At 42.7% G+C, this 21,404-nt stretch overlaps 1 protein-coding gene across 1 annotated transcript; it reads left to right on the top strand.

Moving 5' to 3' along the window:
- Nucleotides 1-11,466: 11,466 nt before the first annotated feature.
- On the top strand, nucleotides 11,467-19,850 carry LOC129838867 (protein BTG1-like). Its single transcript, XM_055906100.1, has 2 exons — nucleotides 11,467-11,915; nucleotides 15,853-19,850. Exons 1-2 carry the CDS (start codon nucleotides 11,771-11,773, stop codon nucleotides 16,230-16,232), a joined length of 525 nt encoding a protein of 174 aa, XP_055762075.1. The 5' UTR covers nucleotides 11,467-11,770; the 3' UTR covers nucleotides 16,233-19,850.
- Nucleotides 19,851-21,404: the final 1,554 nt, after the last annotated feature.

The raw sequence follows: 21,404 nt of genomic DNA, 5'->3' as shown, positions 1-21,404 counted from the left end.
TGGGTTTTCTCTCCTAGCCACACGGGGTTACTGTTTACCTTGCTACTGTACCGAGGGCGCAGAGAACTCCAGAATCAATGAATGACTAATGGCCCATAGTGGCATTTACCTGTTTTACATAATAGCCACTCTGGTTGAGAGATTGGAAGTGCTTTGTGACAAGGTGGCAGGAAGGCTTGTCAAACCCCAGAGACGTGGCCACCCGCCAAAAGGTCAAAGCCCAGACCCACCTGTGGTCCTGTGTGGCTCAGCTGGCAGAGTATGGTGCTTTCAACATCAGGATAGTGTGTCTGATTCCTGTTGTTGGGGCCAGAAATAAGAAAATGTATGCACTCACTACTTTAAGTTGCTTTGGATAACAATGCTAAATGGCATATGAATCAGAAGGATGTGCTGAGTGTACTGTGTGTAAATCAATCTACTTCTACTCCAGAGTTTTTTGTTTTCTGTATTTATATTGTATATGCTGTATGTTGACTATATGTCTGTCTTCTGTTTGTACATTGTCTGTTGCTGGCAGAATCTATTCACTAAGTCAATGTAGTAGGCGAATTATGTGATTCTGATTCTGAAAGAGGGAGGACCTAGATCAGGTTTTTCCAAACTAGGGGTCGCCTGATTTGAAAATGGGGTAGCGAGAGAAACTCTGAAATAAAATGAATTAAATTGCGCTTGGTTCATATAACCGGGGTTACGTCAGTAACCTCCGCTAGCCGCTAGATGTGGTTGTAATAAACAGAGTAGGTTCTTTTTTTCTTCTTACGAATGTGTCTCTATCTTTTTAAACTTCTAAATATTATGACCCCTTCACTGAAAGAGGAGACTCTCAGGAACACGTACAGCGCCTGCAGAAAGTATTCACACCCCTTGATTTTTACCACATTTGTTTGTGTTGCAGGCTGAATTTAATATGGATTCAATTGAATTTTTTTGGCACTGGCCTACACACAATAATTCCACTTTGACAATATGGTGTACGTTTTTAAGCTTTAAGCTCATCTCTCAATAAAAAAAACCACGTCAATACTTTGCCCCTTGATAACCAGCGCACTTCTGTATGTTGTAAAAGCGTTACATGGTCGCTGCTGTCACGTTCATTGATGGAAGAATTAGACCAAGGTGCAGCATGGTAGGCATACATCTTTCTTTTATTAAATGACACCGAAAAACAACAAAATACAAAACGAACGTAAAGCTACATGCAGTGCAGAAAGCAACTACACACAAACAAGATCCCACAAACTAAAGGTGGAAAAAGGCTGCCTAAGTATGATCCCCAATCAGAGACAATGATAGACAGCTGCCTCTGATTGGGAACCATACCCGGCCAACAAAGAAATAGAAAAACTAGAATGCCCACCCAAATCACACCCTGACCTAACCAAATAGAGAAATAAAAAGGCTCTCTAAGGTCAGGGCGTGACAGCTGCCCATATCATTGCATAGTGCAGAAAATACACAAGAGTTCAGGGGCCTTGTTAACAAAGTTAACTATTTTCACTGTAGTGTCCAAAACGTCTTTCAAGCTGTCAGGCATTCCCTTGACAGCAAGAGCCTGTCGGTGGATGCTGCAGTGTACCCAAGTGGCGTTGGGAGCAACTGCTTGCACTCATCTCACCAGCTACACACAGACGCTTTACATACACTATGCGTGTCTATATAGTCATCAATTACACTATACATGTCTATACAGTCAAAGATTACACTACACATGTATATATAGTCATCAATTACACTATACATGTCTATATAGTCAACAATTACACTATACATGTCTATATAGTCAACAATTACACTATACATGTCTATATAGTCAACAATTACACTATACATGTCTATATAGTCAACAATTACACTATACATGTCTATACAGTCAAAGATTACACTACACATGTCTATATAGTAATCAATTACACTATACATGTATATATAGTCATCAATTACACTATACATGTATATATAGTCATCAATTACACTATACATGTATATATAGTCATCAATTACACTATACATGTATATATAGTCATCAATTACACTATACATGTATATATAGTCATCAATTACACTATACATGTATTTATAGTCATCAGTTACACTATACATGTATATATAGTCATCAATTACACTATACATGTATATATAGTCATCAATTACAAAGTAAATGAAAAGCAAACACAAAATATGAAAATCAAAACACAATTATATAAAACAAACACATTCTTCAGTAAAAAAAAACATGCATCTATCTATCTCCACAGATGTTAAAGTGAGGTGGACGGAGATAGGCTAACCCCACAGTCTTACCCAGAGACGGATGCCGTTGGTGGCATGGCATGCTGACTGTGGTAGGCCCAAGCTCTATCTGATCACCAGCTGTTTGAGCCTGTTTAAAGTGTGAGTCATGCTCGGGCACAGTCATTGGTTTTGTGATGACTCATGTACGCGCACACGCCCACTCAGCACTTAAAGAGACGGCTGTTCAAGGAGTGGCGTCATCCTCCCAACTAAAAGCCTACCTGATAACGCTGTGTGTGTGTGTGTGTGTGTGTGTGTGTGTGTGTGTGTGTGTGTGTGTGTGTGTGTGTGTGTGTGTCTAAAAGCAATTTAATGCAAATATAACCATTTTGACATCACTGTAGGCACATGCCACTTTTATTAGTACAGAAATATAATTATTATACTCACTTAATTTCCAAGATGAACGTTTTTCTCATAAATTTACCTGGATCACCAACATTACTAGTCTGTACCAGTCTGCAATAAAACTGTGGAACAATATACTATGAATGTGTGCATGGACCTTAGAATTGTCAGGTTGTGCGCTACTGGTATAGAAGTCAGGTGCAGGAGAGCAGAGAGTTGTGATCAGGCGCACACTTTATTTGGCAGAAGCAAAACAACAGACAGACGCAAAAGTGTCCAACAAACCTCCAGCCAAGGGAAAAGTGAAAAGCAGGTCACAATCAGTCACAATGATGCAAATGTTTAACAATTAAACATACTTCGGGTTAAACACGGTACCCGGGGAAAAACCAACCTGGCGCATCACACAAACACTAACAAAACAATTCCACACAGAGACATGGGGGGAACAGAGGGAAGTGTGTGATTAGGGAATGTTAACCAGGTGTGCGGGGAAACAAGACAAAACACATGGAACAATGAAAAGTGGAGCGCGTTGGCTAGAAGACCGGTGACTTCGACCACTGAAAGCTGCCCGAACCTTCAGCGGAAGTCATGACAAGAATCTTCAAACCATCTAATACTCTTTTGTTGGATTCGATTTTTCCTGTTTTTCTAATATCCCCATGAACTTAATTAAGAAAGCACACCGCAGTAGTTTTCCTGTGAGGCTGGAGTCATCAGGGATGTGTTCAGTAGGGTACACCGTAGCAAAATGTTTTGACACAGAAAATGATAAATATTGTTTGTTACTGGAAAAGTCCCTCTCTGTTTCAGTATGTTTTCTTCCGTCTGGTGCCCATTGAATACGACCCAGACCCAGTTTGTCTGTTTCCCACGCCATGTCATTTGCTGCATTACATCGTGGTTTCACAATTTATTTGTTTATCCAAATGTTTGGTTATTGTAACAGCATGGATATATATCAAATGCAGCCTACACTACATGACCAAAAGTATGTGGACACCTGCTTGTCAAACATCTCATTCCAAACTTATGGGAATTAATATGGAGTTGGTCCCCCCTGTGCTGCTATAACAACAGCCTCCACTCTTCTGGGAAGGCTTTCCGCTAGATGTTGGAACATTGCTGCGGGGACTTGCTTCCATTCAGCCACAAGCATTAGTGATGGTGGGCGCTGATGTTGGGCGAACAGGCCTGGCTCGCAGTCGGCGTTCCAATTCATCACAAAGGTGTTTGATGGGATTGAGGTCAGGGCTTTGTGCAGGCCAGTCAAGTTCTTCCACACCGATCTCAACAAACCATTTCTGTATGGATCTTGCTTTGTGCAAGGGGGCATTGTCCTGCTGAAACAGGAAAGGGCCTTCCATAAACTGTTGCCACAAGTTGGAAGCACAGAATTGTCTAGAATGTAATTGTATGCTGTAGCGTTAAGATTTCCTTTCACTGGAACTAAGGTGCCTAGCCCGAACCATGAAAAACAGCCCCAGAACATTATTCCTCCTCCACCAAACTTTACCACTCCAGCCAACTCTAGGCGTTGCGCATGGTGATCTTAGGCTTGTGTACGGCTGCTAGGCCATGGAAACCCATTTCATGAAGCTCTCGACGAACAGTTCTTGTGTTGACGGTGCTTCCAGAGGCAGTTTGGAACTCGGTAGTGAGTGTTGCAACCAAGGACAGACGATTTTACGCTCTACGCGCTTCTGCACTCCGCAGTCCCGTTCTGTGAGCTTGTGTGGCCTACCACTTCGCAGCTGAGCCGTTGTTTCTCCTAAACGTTTCCACTTCACAATAACAGCGCTTACAGTTAACCGGGGAAGCTCTATTAGGGCAGACATTTGATGAAATGACTTGTTGGAAAGGTGGCATCCTATGACGGTGCCATGTAAGGCCATTCTACTGCCAATGTTTGTCTATGTTTGTCTTTGGAAATTGCATGGCTGTGTGCTCGATTTTATACACCTGTGAACAACGGGTGTGGCTGAATTAGTCGAATCCACAAATTTGAAGGGGTGTCCACATACTTTTGTATATATAGTGTATCTAGCCAAAATGATATTGCAAACACCAACACAGTTAGCAATGAGATAACCAAGCTACCAAGAAATTAGCAAGATAGCTAGCTAGCACAGTTCATGGTGGATAATTTCAGTTGAAAATGGTCAGGGAGAGGTTTGGGCTGCCAAACTAGCCACGAGGCCAATATTTATTTATACAACTAATGTCTCTTTTATCATTAGCAGGGTTTAGACAGATGAGTTTCATGACTTTTCCATGACTTGTCCATGACCTTTAACCAAATTTCCATGATGTCAATTTGGGATGGCAGGTAGCCTGGCGGTTAGAGAGGCGAGTCAGCAAACGGAGGGTGGACATTTCAAATCCCGGGTCCAATGTGAAAATCCTGCGGGAAGTGAGCTGTTAACCGAAGGGTTGCTGGTATCAAATCCTAGATGTCATTGCCTGTTGTTGTGCCTTTGAGAATGGCTCTTATCCTCTCTGGTAGTGTCCCACCTTGACAACAACAAGTGAAATTGCAGGGTGCCAAATTCAAAAAAACAGAAATCCCATAATTAAAATTCCTCAAACATACAAGTATTATACACCATTTTAAAGATAAACTTCTTGTAAATCCAACCACAGGGTCCGATTTCAAAAAGGCTTTACGGAGAAAGCACACCATGCGTTTACGTTAGGTCAGCGCCTAGTCACAGAAAACACCCCACAACAACAGCTCCCCGGGCACCCAGTGTGGCTGCCCACCGCACCTCAGGGAATTTATTTTGGCATATCCCGGGAAAAAATGACATAATAGCTAAACAGTTATCCAGAGCGAGAACTAGCCAAGCTACAAGATATGTTTGAATTGGCTACCTAGATCTGTTCCCTATTATATTTTATAGTCCTACCTGCTGCTGCATTGCCCAGCCATCTCTCTCTCCTTGAGCAACTGCCCCCCCCCCCCCCCACACACACACACACACACACACATGCATTTGATGCCACACACAGATGAGTTATTGTGTCATATTCTGATCCTGGCTAATATGTTGATTTTGATGTGATTGATAACATATTAAAATACTGTGCCTAAATAAATTAAATGAACAGAAATTATTACATTAATTTCCATGACTTTTCAAAAACTTTTCGGATTTGATTATTTTCCCAAACTTTTCCAGGCCTGGAAACACAATAAATTCCAATTTTCTAAGATTGTCATGACCTTACAAACCCTACAATAGTCGTTCACGCAGCACTGCCTGATAGCTGTGTTGACATGACAACTGGGTTGCGTCTTGAAACACGAATGGATCATGTGAGAAACGCATTCGTTTTGGTTGACTGTTGCCTGTAACTTGTTGTACAAAGTTGTGACTAGATGGAGTAGAGCTACCGACGAGATTTACCATTGAACTACTGCGAGAGTTTGGACGTTTTTGAAGTCAAATGATGTGTCGGAGACGGATATCTGGTATGACAGCAACGTGCAGTCAATAGGGACATAGTTTTAATTTGGAAAAACTGCATTTAGGCTGCATCGGCATTTAGCAGGACAAATTGTCTTGTTTATATTGTTTAGCAGGACAAATTGGCTTGTTTATATTGTATCTGTGCGCTGACAATTAATTGGAGACATTGTAGTTTATTATACCTACACCGGAATGTGGCAAGCGCGATTTACATGATAGGATAAATATGAATAAATACATTGTACACTACTGTTTGTTTACCTAGATATGACGTTAGTTAGCTATCATTGTGAAGCAGTGTCTATGCATACAAACAACAGTACACTGTTAATTTTTGATAAAATATCAATCGCCAGTGAAACCATATATTTTCACTTTGAGCAAATCTAAGTGATATTCGACCCACCAGGCTTCAAAATGGAAATTCAAACTCTTGCGGTAGTTCAACGGTAAATCTCGTCCGTAGCTGTACTCCATGTTGTACTAGTCACAACCACTGGATGCAACTAAGTTGCAGATGAGTTGCTTATTAGTGCAGGGGGGGGTTCAATCAAGAAGAAACCTATTTGCGAGCAACCAATGTTGTGTCCAAGTTGCTTCGTGTAACTCCAGCCTAACTAAGACTTCATTCACTCTACAACAGCTAACCACCACAACACACACTTAAAGTAGACACACACATACATGCAAAAACCCAGATACTGGACACATTGATCTACATATGTGCATTGACACATATACACAGCTTATACTTGTATATAATGTACTGTTCATAGAATTCGGCACATGTGGTGTACCTGTTTACAAGCAAACATCTGCCCCATGGATGAACTGCAAAACAGACTGATACTGTAATTGAAGAGATTTCAGCCCACACTTTGACTGGAATGAACTAACATGGCCACAACATCCTGCTTGATGAAGGGTAGCACCCCCACACCACTTTAAACAGCAAAGTCTGGGGCCCTTGTTTTATTACAAAGAAAGACAAAAACAGGGTCAAGTATCTCTCGTCATCTAGGATGTATCCCAAATGGCAAATCCCTATTTAGTGCACTGCTTTTGACCAGGGCCCAAAGTACTACACTATGTAAGGAATAGTGGGCCATTTGGGACACAACCCTACTTTAGTAAGTTCTCCCTGAATCCAGTGTCTTGGAGTATTACTTTATAGCATTATGATGTATTACATTAATTATTATTGTTAAAGCAGTCTACAGCGGCAGGTAGTCTAGTGGTTAGAGCATTGGACCAGTAACCTGAAGGTTGCTGGATCGAATCCCCGAGCTGACAAGGTAAAAATCTGTCATTCTACCCCTGAACAAGGCCGTTAACCCACTGTTCCTGTAACGTCCTGACCAGAGTTCTTATGTGTTTTGCTTGTTTAGTGTTGGTCAGGACGTGAGCTGGGTGGGAATTCTATGTTGTGTGTCTAGTTTGTCTGTTTCTGTGTCCAGCCTAATATGGTTCTCAATCAGAGGAAGCTGTCAATCGTTGTCCCTGATTGAGAATCATATATAGGAGGCTTGTTTTGTGTTGGGATTTTGTGGGTGATTGTTTCCTGTCTCTGTGTTTGTGTTCTGCACCAGATAGGACTGTTTTCGGTTTTCACATTTATTGTTTTTGTTGTTTGTAGTGTTCACACATTCTTTATTAAATATGTTGAACACTAGCTGCGCTGCATTTTGGTCCTCTCCTTCACCAATGGAAGAAAACCGTTACAGTTCCTCGGTAAGCCGTCATTATAAATAAGAATTTGTTCTTAACTGACTTGCCTAGTTAAATAAAAATACTATATAAACTGTTATAGAATGTTCTGGAAGAGTCTGATGCAGATTTGACTCATGCTCCCCATAGCTTTTTATTAAACTTTTTATTTAACCTTTATTTAACTAGGAAAGTCAGTTAAGAACAAATCATTTTTTACAATGACTGTCTACCCTGGCCAAACCCTAACCCGCACGATGTTGGGCCAAATGTGTGCCGCCCTATGGGACTCCCAATCATGGCCTGGAATCTAACCAGGGTCTGTAGTGATGCCTCTACCACTGAGATGCTGTGCCTTAGAACGCTGTGCCACTCAGGGGCCCAAATAGCTGGCCCCGCTAGGCTTCAAACGTCTCTCTATTAATATACAGCCAGGCAGGAAGAGACACACATACAAACAGGGTTAAATGTAGTGGGATACATATGGATTAACATAGACATATGCACGTAGATAGGCCTATACATGCATGATATGATTCAAGCACAAATGCATGACTCTGGAATAACAAGGTACTGAGTCAGTAAACTAAGACTACTAGGCATGAGAGGGATAGAGACATTCATGCCAATAAATATGGAGACTTAGCTAAGTATGGATCGGTTATTATACATTACGATGGAAGTCAGCCTTGTACCTTTGAGAATAACAACACACGGAGCCCGTCGTCTCTAGGCCTTTGTTTTGGGCCTCATATCTTCACTTTATCTTTGAAAAATGACTACTGATACTGCAAATACATGTAGCTGTGGATATAAACAAATTGTGACCAAATGCAGAAGTACTGTAGAAACCTAAACTTACTCTCTAAACTTTCTTTCAACATAGACGTGTGTGTGTGTGTGTGTGTGTGTGTGTGTGTGTGTGTGTGTGTGTGTGTGTGTGTGTGTGTGTGTGCAATTTAAAGCCACACAACAAAACAGTCCTATTCCACTCCATTCCCAGAACCACCTCCTGCAGTCAAAGCAAAGCTCCACTGAGCTCGGGGAGAAGACATGGGAGTCATGGAAAGTTAGTGGTTTGCAGGGATGAGTTACTTCCCTGTATATCTGTAGGTCTGGATCGAAAAGGGGGAGGAGCGTGGAAGTTCCCCAGCAGTTTTGTTTTCTGTCTTCCATTAACCCTGTCTGTGCCACACCCAAACACTTTACTCTCACATGAACCAGCGAGTATAATTTTCCATAAACTAGGCCAGGCCTGTGTGGTTGTTATTTTAACCTAGACTTTGAAGATGTCTGTTTTCTGACTGTTGACAGGTTGATTTGTTACTCTACGTCTGAAGTAGTACATGATTAGGGAGCTCTGCCTAATGTTAGGAAAACATGTAGGAAAAAAAAAAAAATTCAGAGCAAAGGGGATATAGGCTACAGTAATCGCAAAGCTGTCAGATACCTGTTCAAACCCGCAGATGCACAGCAATCAATGTTTCCACAACATTTAGGCAACATAGTGAAATCAGGCTGTTGTGGGTATGAGAATGTATAAGGGCTCTCTCTTCTCTCTGGGTCTGCTCTTGTTGACCAGACACTGTTGGTTTAGCTTTGCAGTGACCCACAGCCGTGTATATGTGTTTGCCCGTGTGTGTGTTTTGTGCGTGTGTGTGTGTGTGCTCACAACTGCGTGTGCAACTGTTTGCATGACTGTGTCTGTATCCATGGCCTCTCAGTCAGCACTGTGAGTCAGTGTGTTTGTGGAAAACACACACACACACACACACACACACACACACACACACACACACACACACACTCCAGTGGGCATCCAGGTCTATCTTGCTCTCTCTACTCTCTCCGCTTGATCCTGAGCTGACATTCTTTCCCTCCACTCTTCATGTGTGGTTCAAGATAAACGGCCCCATTCATTGGGTTCGACTGTAGGCAGGCAAAGCATTAGGGCAGGATACCCCACCCTGCTCTGGCAACATCTGGCAACACATTCCAGCCTCCGCCGGTGGCTGGCTACTAGGGCTGGGAATTGCCAAGGACCTCACGATACGGTATTATCACAATACTTAGGTGCCAAACATATTTTCACTATATGTCTGCTGCAGAGAGACGAGAGAGCAAGAGAAAATTAGTTTTGATCAGTCATGGAAATAAAAGTGCTGAAAACATGTTGACTCCCTATTGTTTTTAAAGATGGAGAACACGCTATTGGATGAAAAACACCAGAGTTTTGGCGCACGTACAGCAGGCTAAAGCTAGCTAACGTTAGCTAACGTTACCTAGTAAAATCAATTCTATACTTGGAGTCAAATATCAGTATAATATCTTGCAAAAATAATATTGTGATATGTAACAGTATAGATCCCCCCCATCACTTCTGGCTGCACCTAAGGATTGTATAAACATGACAGTATGCCACCTGACATTTTCACACTTTCTCTCACTCCTTGACTCCCATCTCCCAATCTTCATTGTCTCTCTTTTACTTTCTTTATCTCAGAGGGAAAGTCAGGGGAATTCCTCAGCTCTGGGTATTCATTAACATTGTCTCTCACCTTGTTCCAGCCTTCTTTCGCTTAACGTCTCTGTCCCTCGCTCTCTGTCTCTATATGTGTATTTTTGCCCATGTGGTGTGAGTAGCAATTACTCACTCTTTTCTTCTGTAATAGACTGGCCATTGTGTGAATGATGTCATTCTCTGAAATGAATTGTGGCGCTGCAGGCCACTAGGGTGAATGATGTCGTTCTCTGAAATTAATTGTGGCACCGTAAGCCATTTAGTGAGTAATACTTGTAAAGAATTCCATCTTTCTTTTTATCAAGAAGAATTTACCTAAAGGGTATTGGCCTACTCCCAGTAATAGTTGTAAATCAATGTTTGTGTAATTTATGTACCTAATTTACAGGCAGTGAAAATGTAGAATACCCAAAGTCATACACAAACATTAGTGTATGTCAAACTCAGAAAAGTGTGTATTGCTGATGCATCCTGTATGAGGGAATCCCCATTGACTGACCATCAGTGGAGCCTGTCCTCCTATAGCTCTCTTCACCAACCTCCACTGGCAAAGAAACCCAAAGCCAGAGTTTAGTTCTGTAAAAGCAGAACCACAAGGGGAGGGAGGATCAACCTGTTTGAAATATGTCATTTTGTGTCTGACTCTGCAATCATTTGTGTGTGTGTGTGTGTATTAGGGAATTACTGGAAGTGATTATGGGAAACCTCTATACTACAGACACTAGATTCAAACAATGGCCTGCAAGAGCAACTATGACAACATGTAGAGCATGCCTTGAATACCAACAATCATGAGCATAACTGTATCCAAAATTGTGTGCTTAATTACGCACTAATGCACATTGAACCTAACCATAATTATTCTGTCCGTTTTATGAAATGACTGAAAACCCAGTGCAAGATGTTGTTGTTTTCGATGGGAGCACAATATAAGGGGTTAATTTTCATGCTTGTATTTTGCTCTCACGTGGTCTGTTTATTTTCAGAGCGTTGAGGCGAACAGTCCACTCCTCCTATGGGCTCGTCAGGCTGTCGCGCGGACGGGATTGGCGAGCCTTTTTTGTTGTTGTAGCTGCGCGCTGTCGCTTTCTTCAGACGGCGGGGGCGATATAAAACCCCATTCCTCCAACACATTCGTTCACTCTGGTGGAGTAAAGTGACATTAAAGGGTGCCTCAACGTGGCATCCTAGAGAAAGACCCCTCTATTTACCAACAGCCGTCACCACACTGTACCGTCCTGGCACACGTAGTCCCCCCCGAAACGTCCCTACCTCGACTAATACATGACCAGCATATGCGCCAGAGAAATAAAACAAGTGAAAGACACGGATCATTATCCGAATTTGGAGAGAAAAACAACGAATCATTTTCGGAATCATATGTAGGAAAAGCGCACGAATCGTCGTCGCAGTTGCCTTCTCAATGCATACCCTTTGTGCTCGGGGAACGATGAAACCAGAGATTAGCGCCGCGGTCGGATTTCTGTCGAGATTTCTGCGGATAAAAGGACACGTAAATGACAGACAGCTTCAATCATTCAGCGCAAGTTTACAGGATATCTTGTCAGGTAAGACATGTGTTTCTCGTTTTGTCCTACGTTTCCAATGCTTCTTTAGATTATGACCTCTGTTGATGTTGTGTCATTTTGTGTGTTAAGAATATGATTTTAACGAATTGTTGTGTTTTAATCCCATTCCGAAGGGGATTTGCGTCTCTTCACAAAATAACTCAAGCGCCCCACGACCATTTGCGCACGAAAAAAAGAGACAAGAATAGATAAGGTGAACAACAATCTTCAATTAACAATATTCAATCGATCGAATCAACCATGTTCTATTCAGATACATCGTCTCCTAATTCATGTTTCGAGTTTAGTTACAGTGTAATAGCGTGGAATAAAGCCGGACTCTATTTGTTCCAACAAGGAAGTGCACCTTTCGATAGCACCAGTTCAGTTGGTCGATAAACTCTTAATTAACATAAAGATGGGGGAAATCTATACCCAGTGAATTGAATTAGGCTATCGAATTACGTAATGCAGACAATAAAACGTAGGAGGATATGAATGTGGGCAGGCAAAAAAAAAATATTATAACATTTCGATCAGGAAAATAACAGACCCATAGGATTCTGATGATCTTTGTTATAAGAGTATTATAGCCGCCTACATGTTTTACTCCATCCTCTTGAGCGAGCCTCAATCGAATCGAAATTGGACAACCAAAAGGTAAATAACAAACGCAGAATAAATAGCCCGTATAGATTCCCGCCGTTGACGAACATGTATGAGTAAAGAAAAGCTATTTCTTTACAATATGTTCTAATGTAGACATTATAGCTAAGTGAATAACATTAACTCTGTAATAAGGACACATAAATTGATCGACACAGCCACTATACTATGCGTTATTGACAGCCTTTTTTGTACAAACCACTGAAAATATTATTTTGATTTTATTTATGTTTCCTGTTGTAAATATACAGACAGTTTTAACAGTCTAAAACTGGCATACGTCTGCCAGTTAACACCAAGTGTCTGTCCCTCTAAGCACTGAACACCTACATCATGACCTCAATTTGAACATGTTTTGCAACAGCTGTGTCATCTGCAAAGCCATTCACGTTCAAATTCATATCATTTTAGAGCGTTTCGGGTGTGGGCTACACATTTAGCATATCAGGTTACAGAATTGTTTATTTCTGTTCAACAAACTCTTAGTTTACAATGCTATTTTCAACTAAACATTTTCCAAGGAAGTGGCTTTGTTTGTGCAGGATTTGCATAGAAAATGAGTGGAAGCTGTAGTCTGAGCATAGCTCTAGGCCAGTGCACTGTTTGTAAACAGCCAGTTGGTTGAAGGCAGACTGAGTAAAATGGCCGCCGTCAGAGGGTAAGTGGGGGTTTGGTAGCGGTGGGGTTGGGGCTGGAAGAGGATATCATAGCGGGAGGAGTGTAGGGAGGACATTATCTAATAAAACAAGTTGCAAAGGGACTTTGTGAAGTGGCCGTCCTCCTCCTTCACCCCCATTTTTCATTCGTCTTCCCGAGTGAGCATAAACAACACTGCGAAGCCCCCTCCCCCGCTGCTGCTGAAGTAGGCCAGCCATCTCACTGTTGCTTACAGCTTCATTATAACAGCTTATTGTGTCTGTGTGTTCAATAAACAGGCTTTGTTTGTGTATATGGGGGTGAAGGGGGACTTGCTCTAAATATCCACATTAAAACTGTGCTCATTGTCTAACTGTAGTTAGTTAACTATTTGGACTTCCTGTTAACCAGTAACCTGCTTAACCAAGGTTTGAGCAGTGACCCAGTCTGAAACTGCCATAATTCCCCCAACCACACCACCACAGACCAGTGGAAATCACACAATAACACCCCAAACAAAGTCAAATGTGTATTTAATAAAAAGCCTCCACACATTTTATTGCCACATAATATCCTTAGAGCACTTGGCTTTAAAGAAGCACTGAAAACGACTTTATTTAAAATATATAGTTGAAACTCATCCTTTTACTTGTTTAGCCTCTCTTCTTCCCCAGTTCCCTGGTTTTAGAATAGGCCCCTCCGCTCTGACTGTTCTCAGAGGCCTCGTTTCTTTTGTGGTGCAAAAGATCAGCCCCATCGTAGCTGCCTGGTGCTTTTTCACGAGTGCAAGCCCTCCATTAGGGTGCAGTACACAGAGTTCTACTGATAACACAAAGGAGACATTATCTACCAGGGGTGTTGTGCAGGACAGGTGTTCTCCGGGCTCTGGCCTAGTTCAGAGGCTTTTCACAGGCAAACAGACAGGCAGGCAACACATCCAGCTTAGCCACTATTCACCAATGGGGTAACTCGATATTGAGGAGTCTTAAGTGGAGAAAATAGGATGATTGGTATCATATGCACACAGATGCATATCGAACACACATACATACAGAATATATACAAACACACACAAGACACAGTAAATGTGAGTATTGTTAGAGAGGTTAGGTTAATTTAGACTTCTGAGGAGTGGTTTTCTAATTTAATTCTTCCCTGTTAGGCTACTATTATACTATGAAAGCAGCAGTCATGTGCGTCTTCTAAAATGAGTTAACGGGGAAGGAATGAGAACTCTTCTCTTTCTCGTGTTCTCCTTAAAATGAGTAATGTGACCTCTTTTCTCTCTTCATCCAGCCTAGTTTGTCATTTAACGCCCCTTTAAATATACCATAGGAATGATATCACAGTGAATCACCAACGGGTATGTGAACACACTCGTCATACTAAAAGGGACGGTGTGGCTTTAAGAGGGGGAGTTCTCCAGCCCAGATTGCTGGCCAGGACTTCACCACCTCAGTGTTGTTGTTCAGCTCCACTCTGTTTGATGGAGGACTTTGTGCCGCTCGACCAGAAGGGGATTGTGCAATCAAACTTCTCTCTCTCTCTCTCTTTCTCTGCTGTGTGTCACGTAGGCTCCGGTTACAGAGCGACACACGGTTTATTGCTGCTTATCAGCCCCATAAGCAGACTGTTATGGTTTATTACTGCGCTACAACAAAGCCTGCCCCTGTCTGCAGTCTGTTTTACACACACATACCACACACACACACACATTAGTAAGTGGAAACGTACAGTATTGTGCTAAATAGTTGGTCATTATATCATGTAACCCAAATACCAGTAGAAATAGTTGATGCTTTATTACATGCTAATAGAAATATCAGATAAAAAAGCAGATAAGATATTCCAATGGAATCATGTATTACCTACAAAGGAATAAAACCTTGTCTTTTGATTTACTAAATCTAAAGCAACGCTACTTTTCCATAATCATTATTGGGGGTGTTTAGTACAGTAAAACATAAACAATCATTTTTCCTTCCATTTTCAATGGAATCATGTCATTCATTATCTGTAAGTAATCTATGCCACAATCGAAAGATACATCTAAACTTATAACGTTGATAGATTAGTTATGTGTGCTTAGAACATCATAAACAAGTATTACCTTAGACTCCAGCAACTCTATAATAAAATAATACATGATTATAGTTTGATTTGCGATACAATTACTTAAAATCCAACTATGGCTCATTCAGTTATTATCATGCTATTAATCACATTTTATGTCCCAATTTATGACCTTATTCAATGTTTATCAAAACACATGCATCCTAATCTCGCGTAACACACACACACACACTAGGAACTAAGGCTGATCAGGTGCAGACAGCTTTGCACCCCGCTTCTCCCTCAGATAGACGTCTGAAAGTAGCAGAGATTTAGCTTACTGGCTCTCACCTGTAAACACCAGACAGCATCTCTTACATCTCTCCCTCTTTCTTTCTCTCCCTCTCTCTCTTGTCTCCTCATACAGAACTACACAGGCTCTACTATAGGGTAACCGAAGAACAACAGTTACCCCCTCTGTGCCCTTTTTTGGCAATACAAGCAATACCATGGTAACCTAATAGTGTTCCAATGATGATGAAACTCATGGTAACCCAATAATAACTTCTCTCTTTCTCCACAGAGCAATACAAGCACCACTGGTTCCCCGACAGGCCATGCAAGGGCTCGGGCTACCGCTGCATCCGCATCAACCACAAGATGGATCCCCTGGTGGGGCAGGCAGGCCAGCGCATCGGCCTGACCATCAATCAGCTCTACCTGCTGCTGCCTAGTGAGCTCACCCTCTGGGTGGACCCCTTCGAGGTGTCCTACCGCATCGGCGAGGACGGCTCCATCTGCGTGCTCTACGAGTCCCAGCCGGTGGCCCCGGCGCCGTCGGGAGGCAGTGCGGTCACCTCGACCCCCATGGTGGACAGTCACATCAGCTGCAAGGAGGCGGCGGGGATGCTGGGCAGGACCAGCCCTTCCAAAGCCTACAACATGATGACTATGTCCAGCTAAGGGCCGCCACCCGCCACTTCGGGTCGTGGGTTTCGCCCTAGTTGGTCGATGGCGAACCTTTTTAAAGCTAAAAAGAAATGAAATGAAAAAGAGAAAAAAAAGGAGGAGAAAAAGCAGAGGATGGGGCCTATCGTCCAGGTGAAACCTTGTAGGTTTGATATTTCTTTTCTCCTTCCTCGCTCCATAGTCTGTTATGTTGTGTTGTGGGATCTACCGGAGGCTTCGTTTTTCCCCCCGCGGAGAGGGCTGTGGAGCTGTTGGGGGCAGCTAAAACAAACCAAGAAACCGAACAGAGAAACAGCGTAGAGAAGGGGCTGCTTTTTGTTTTTGTTTTTTACACAGGTCTATCAATGTTGACTTTGCACTTTCTTCTCCACGTGGTTACAATGGGTACCATGTCACCATCACCCCCACCACCCTCTCAAAAGCTTCAAGGAACTGCTGTCAAGAACCATGCCGTTGAATTTCAGCCTTTTATCTACTTCCTGTTGTTATTGGGTGTACTTCCTGTCTAGGAAGGAAGTTAAGGGGCTGATGTCCGGACTGTGCCTGTTTCTAGGTCAGTCTCTGGGGAAACGCCCTAAGTCATTTTCTTCTAAATCCCAGTTTTTGGACCATTGGGCATTTTTTTTACCCCCGGAGGCTGCCCTATATACCAGCTTCGAGCTTCAGGAAGCCCCTCCCCCTCCATATGGAAGTGCAGTGGAATGCGCTGTGACACCTGTTGCTAAGGACAATAGGGTGTCACAGCACACCCCACCAACACCCCCAACAATGTATGTGTAGCTTTCTGGGGAGGGCTGGGTATTTGTCCCCTCCCCTTCGATGAATGTTGGTTTGAAATTCACAATCAAGTTCTCGTTTTGTTTATATCCCTCCATCCCCACCCTGACCTTTGGCCCTCACCAAAATCAAAGTGTAGCATAGGTGGTACTATATTCTCACCGAAATCTGGATCATTTGTTTTGGTTGTTGTGGCCCTGTCAGAAGAAATGACATTGAATGCACTTTTGACATTTAGATTGTGTGGGATGTGTACTTCTAGAGAAAACCCTCTTCATTCCATTCGCTCCAATGTCATCTTTCATGAGTTCCCCTCCTTTTCCTTTGTAAATGACTCACAGCTCTTACGTCAGGCTAGACCCCACTCTATAGAATTGGGGAGAGTAACTCTGAAGCTTTTAAAAAGATTTCACACTGTAAGCATTTCATTCAGATCCGTTCAGGTGTTGGTAGGTAGGTGCGGTTTGGTGTCGTGTCAGGTTAGGCGTCTGTTGTCCGTTTGTAAGGCACTTTTCTCGAAAGCCCCCCCCCCCCCCCCCCCATACACACACACACATACAGATGGCAATTTGAGACACTTATAGAACTCTGATAGATCTCTCTATCAGAGAGCTGTCGAGGGGTGTGTGAGGGTAGGCAAAGGGAAGTCTGTACGCCCCTGACTGTTTCTATCCAACTCAATCCCAATGGCCTTGTCAGGCTTTCTCATCTGTTTTTGTTAGACTTTGTTCTTGTCTTTGTGATTGAAGATGGGTCCAAGGATTTCAACAACTCTCCTTTCTTCAGTCTCTCAGTTTGGATGAGGGGTGCGTTGCCCAACGTAGGTCTTCAATGTTACACCTATGAGCCGTTCTCTGGAGAACCGAGACAGAACCAGCGTAATGTTAGCCAGCCTGGTTCGAGGTGCTGCTGGACCCTCTCTGGAGGTGTCCCTGTCAGGGCAGACAGACAGAAGAAGCCCCTCTGGTGCCACATATCACCCCCAGCCAGCTAACCAACCAGCCAACCCCCTCCCCCCAATAGCAGTACGGAGATAGTAGTAACACATATCATCTTTCCTTGCCCCAGGGGAGGGAATGGAGGTGGTGTGGGGGCCAGGGCCGGATACTCTCGTCCAGGGCAGCTACAATCCCTCCGGCCCCCTCTAAACTAACCTCCACCCAACCAACCCCCTCTTGGCGTGGAGAGCAAAGCCAGCACATGCCCTCAGCGCACTCCGTCTGCACTGGGAGCCCACATAGAGACAGACAACAAAGAGGAGTCAAAGGATAGGAAGTGACGATACACAGTCCAAGTTTCTCTGTTTCTTAGGCTGAGCACTGAACTAGTTTACATGGGTGCAATAGGACGATGGTGGTGTCAGTCACCCTATAGCTCACTCCTGGTTGGCCGCGCCGCAGACAGACAGACGATGTGACAGGCTGTGGGGTTTCAGGGCTTTTAGCCGCTAAGCTGGCCAGGCTGGGCACCAGCCCATCAGACCTACATGTGCTGCTTTAAGATCCCTAAGCACAGAGGATCATGGGTAATGGATCTGTGGTTGTTGATGCACTGCACACTCTATCCTCCCTCATCCACTCCCCTCCTCCTCACTGTCCTCCCTCTCTCCATTTCTCCTGGTGCTCGTTCAGCAGTCTGTGGAAAAAGCTGTGTCTCCACATGAGCCAGATGGACAGGTCTGAGAGAGTAGCCCAGTGCTTTGTTGTTGTGGTTGAAAACCAGCTTTTTAAAAACCTTGCAGCTCCTCTATTGCTTCGATTATGCCAGCTATCGATGTTGTTATGAGATTGGTCTGTGTTTCGGACGTAGCAAGTTGTCCCTCTTTTTGCTAAATGTATTTTAAAGTCACAGAGGTAGCATCTCACCCCCCCTCCCTTTCGCCCTAGTCTGATCATCTATCCCAATTTGAACAGACTTCATTTTTAGACCTACCAAAAAGGAAACAAAGCCGAAATCGTTTGATCCCCTTCTCAACAGTAACACCACCACCAAAACAATTTGATTTAGTCCACAATATCGGATCTGTAAATGCATCCATTCAGCCTTTGCACACATAGGTTTCAGAAACGTTGTGAAAAGTGTTTTTGAAATGTCGGAGGAGGTAATAGCACATAAAATGCACTAAATATGTCAAGTTGAAGTTGTGACATTTTTGAGACGCGAGGAGTCTCTTCTGGAATGTATTACCAAACTCAGGCCTCGGACATTCAATAAAACCCTTCTGGGAAAGTTGTGCATGTTAAGACGTGAAACAGTAAGGGAATAGTCGTCAATGATTCATCAATGATTTGTGAATTATTGCCACTTTCACATTTAGGGTGTTTTACATATTCTAGAATCTATTGTAATTGTTCGCCATATGGTAGAATACATGCATAACATTACACAATGGGAAGTGCCAATAATTTGTTTTGAGGTGTTTAGATGTATTTCTTTTGCATTTCATAGTTTTAACACGGATAACTATTTTCGTAAGTGAAGCCATTTGTGATGGGAGTGTTGGCAAGGACCAATCTGTTTTGGTAAAAGAAATATCAGTTTCCATCCCCTGTACTGATAGACTTATCCTTTGTTTTTTTTAAACTTACAAAACAAGAAAAACGTTTAAAAAATCTGAGCGTACCCAAGAAGAAAAGCTGTCTACTCTACCTTGTGATTTCATGTCAGTACATCGTTATTGTGTTCATTTTCTTTTCCTTGGGTATGTTGTGATGAACTGCTGTAAATTTGTACAGTTCATGTAAATTGATTGTGCGAAAGTTGTACAGATTTCTATATTTTGGAAGAACAGTTTTTTTTTCTCTGTAATAAAATATTTCCTATCTTGGCAACATATTCCCCGTGATGCTAGTCTTTCTTTTTACGGGGAATGAGAATCCATAGATGAACGGGAGTCAATATCCAAACAAAATGAATAGCGTAGTCTTCTGTCAAAATGGCCGACTGAAATCTATTAAGATACAAAAGAATATGAAACGAAGGCCGTTAAAAACCTGAAGCTGTTACTGTTATTTTGAATGTAGAGAAGGGTTCTGTTTCATGTCCTCTCTTACTGAACACCACAGGCTGCAGAGAGGAGGATGGCTCATAACCATGGCCGGAGTGGATGGAATGGCATCAAACAACTGGAAACCATGTGTTTGATGTATTTGATACCATTCCACTTATTCCACTGCAGCCATTACCACGAGCCCATCCTCCCCAATTAAGGCGCCCCCAACCTCCTGTGCTGTACATAGAATAGGCTCTAATATGAGACAGCTGTGAAGATGCACAGCCAAGATGGGGATTGGACCTTTGCCCCAGTAGATGAGTGGGTTGTCTGTGCCAACAATGACATGGTATACAGTAGGAATGCACACAAGACTTTCAATAATAAGTGTCATCATTTCAATAATACATAAAAATAGAATGGTATAGGCTGCCTTGTATAGAACAGATAGTAGCCTACATGCAAGGAATTCTCTATTCTTCCTAAGAAATAGTGTTGCTTTAACAGATGATAAATTATATGCTGTTTATGTTTTTACTCTGTAGTTGCTGTGGTATAGAGCCACAGCAAGTGTGGCGAGACTGTCTGGAACAGGACTTATCTTTAGTTTGCTGGTCCTGGATTATGGAGACTGCTTCTATGAAGTCTTTTCTGTTCTATCTGAATCAGCCAGAAAACTGATTAGAAGCTTTGTCTCAGGTTAAGACCTTCATCAACTTGAGGCTCGGATGCTCAGACTGCACAAATCTGATGCCTCAAAGCCCACATGATATTTTCATCCTGATGGAAATGCATGTGGCTCCATCCAGTCTGTGAGTGGATAAGACAGATGGTGTAGATGTTCATGAAACATGACATGAAACAGAACCCTTCTCTACATTCAAAAGAACAGCCTAACAAATAACAGTAACAGCTTCAGGTTTTTAACGGCCTTCGTTTCATATTCTGTTGTATGTTCACAAACGCACGCACACACACACACGCACACACACACACACACACACACGCACACACACACACACACACACACACACACATACACACACACACACACACACACACACACACATACACACACACACACACACACACACACACACACACACACACACACACACACACACACACACACACACACACACACACACACACACACACACACACACACACACACACACACACACACACACACACACACACACACACACACACACACACACCCACCCAGCAGTTACAAAACAGAAACACAAACCATTTCTTCTGGATTAAGACTACAACCTCTCCAGCCCTCTGACCCAGCTCAACGTTGGACTGGATTTCACAAAGAGTTTCACAACTCCACTTGAGCAAGACGTTTTTCATGGTCATCTCTGCCATCTGTTTGTGGAATATTCATT

Source organism: Salvelinus fontinalis, chromosome 39 (genome assembly GCF_029448725.1).
Source record: "Salvelinus fontinalis isolate EN_2023a chromosome 39, ASM2944872v1, whole genome shotgun sequence".
Taxonomy (NCBI): Eukaryota; Metazoa; Chordata; class Actinopteri; order Salmoniformes; family Salmonidae; genus Salvelinus; species Salvelinus fontinalis.
Note: the sequence above shows the minus strand (reverse complement) of the source record. Positions and strands in the feature narration are given on the sequence as shown.

What these genes read in the sequence shown, in the direction of transcription:
- LOC129838867 (XM_055906100.1), top strand. Translation starts at nt 11,771, where the DNA reads ATGCATACCCTTTGTGCTCGGGGAACGATGAAACCAGAGATTAGCGCC. An exon ending in TTTACAGGATATCTTGTCAG is followed by an intron (nt 11,916 to 15,852) that starts GTAAGACATGTG and finishes CTTTCTCCACAG; the next exon opens with AGCAATACAAGCACCACTGG.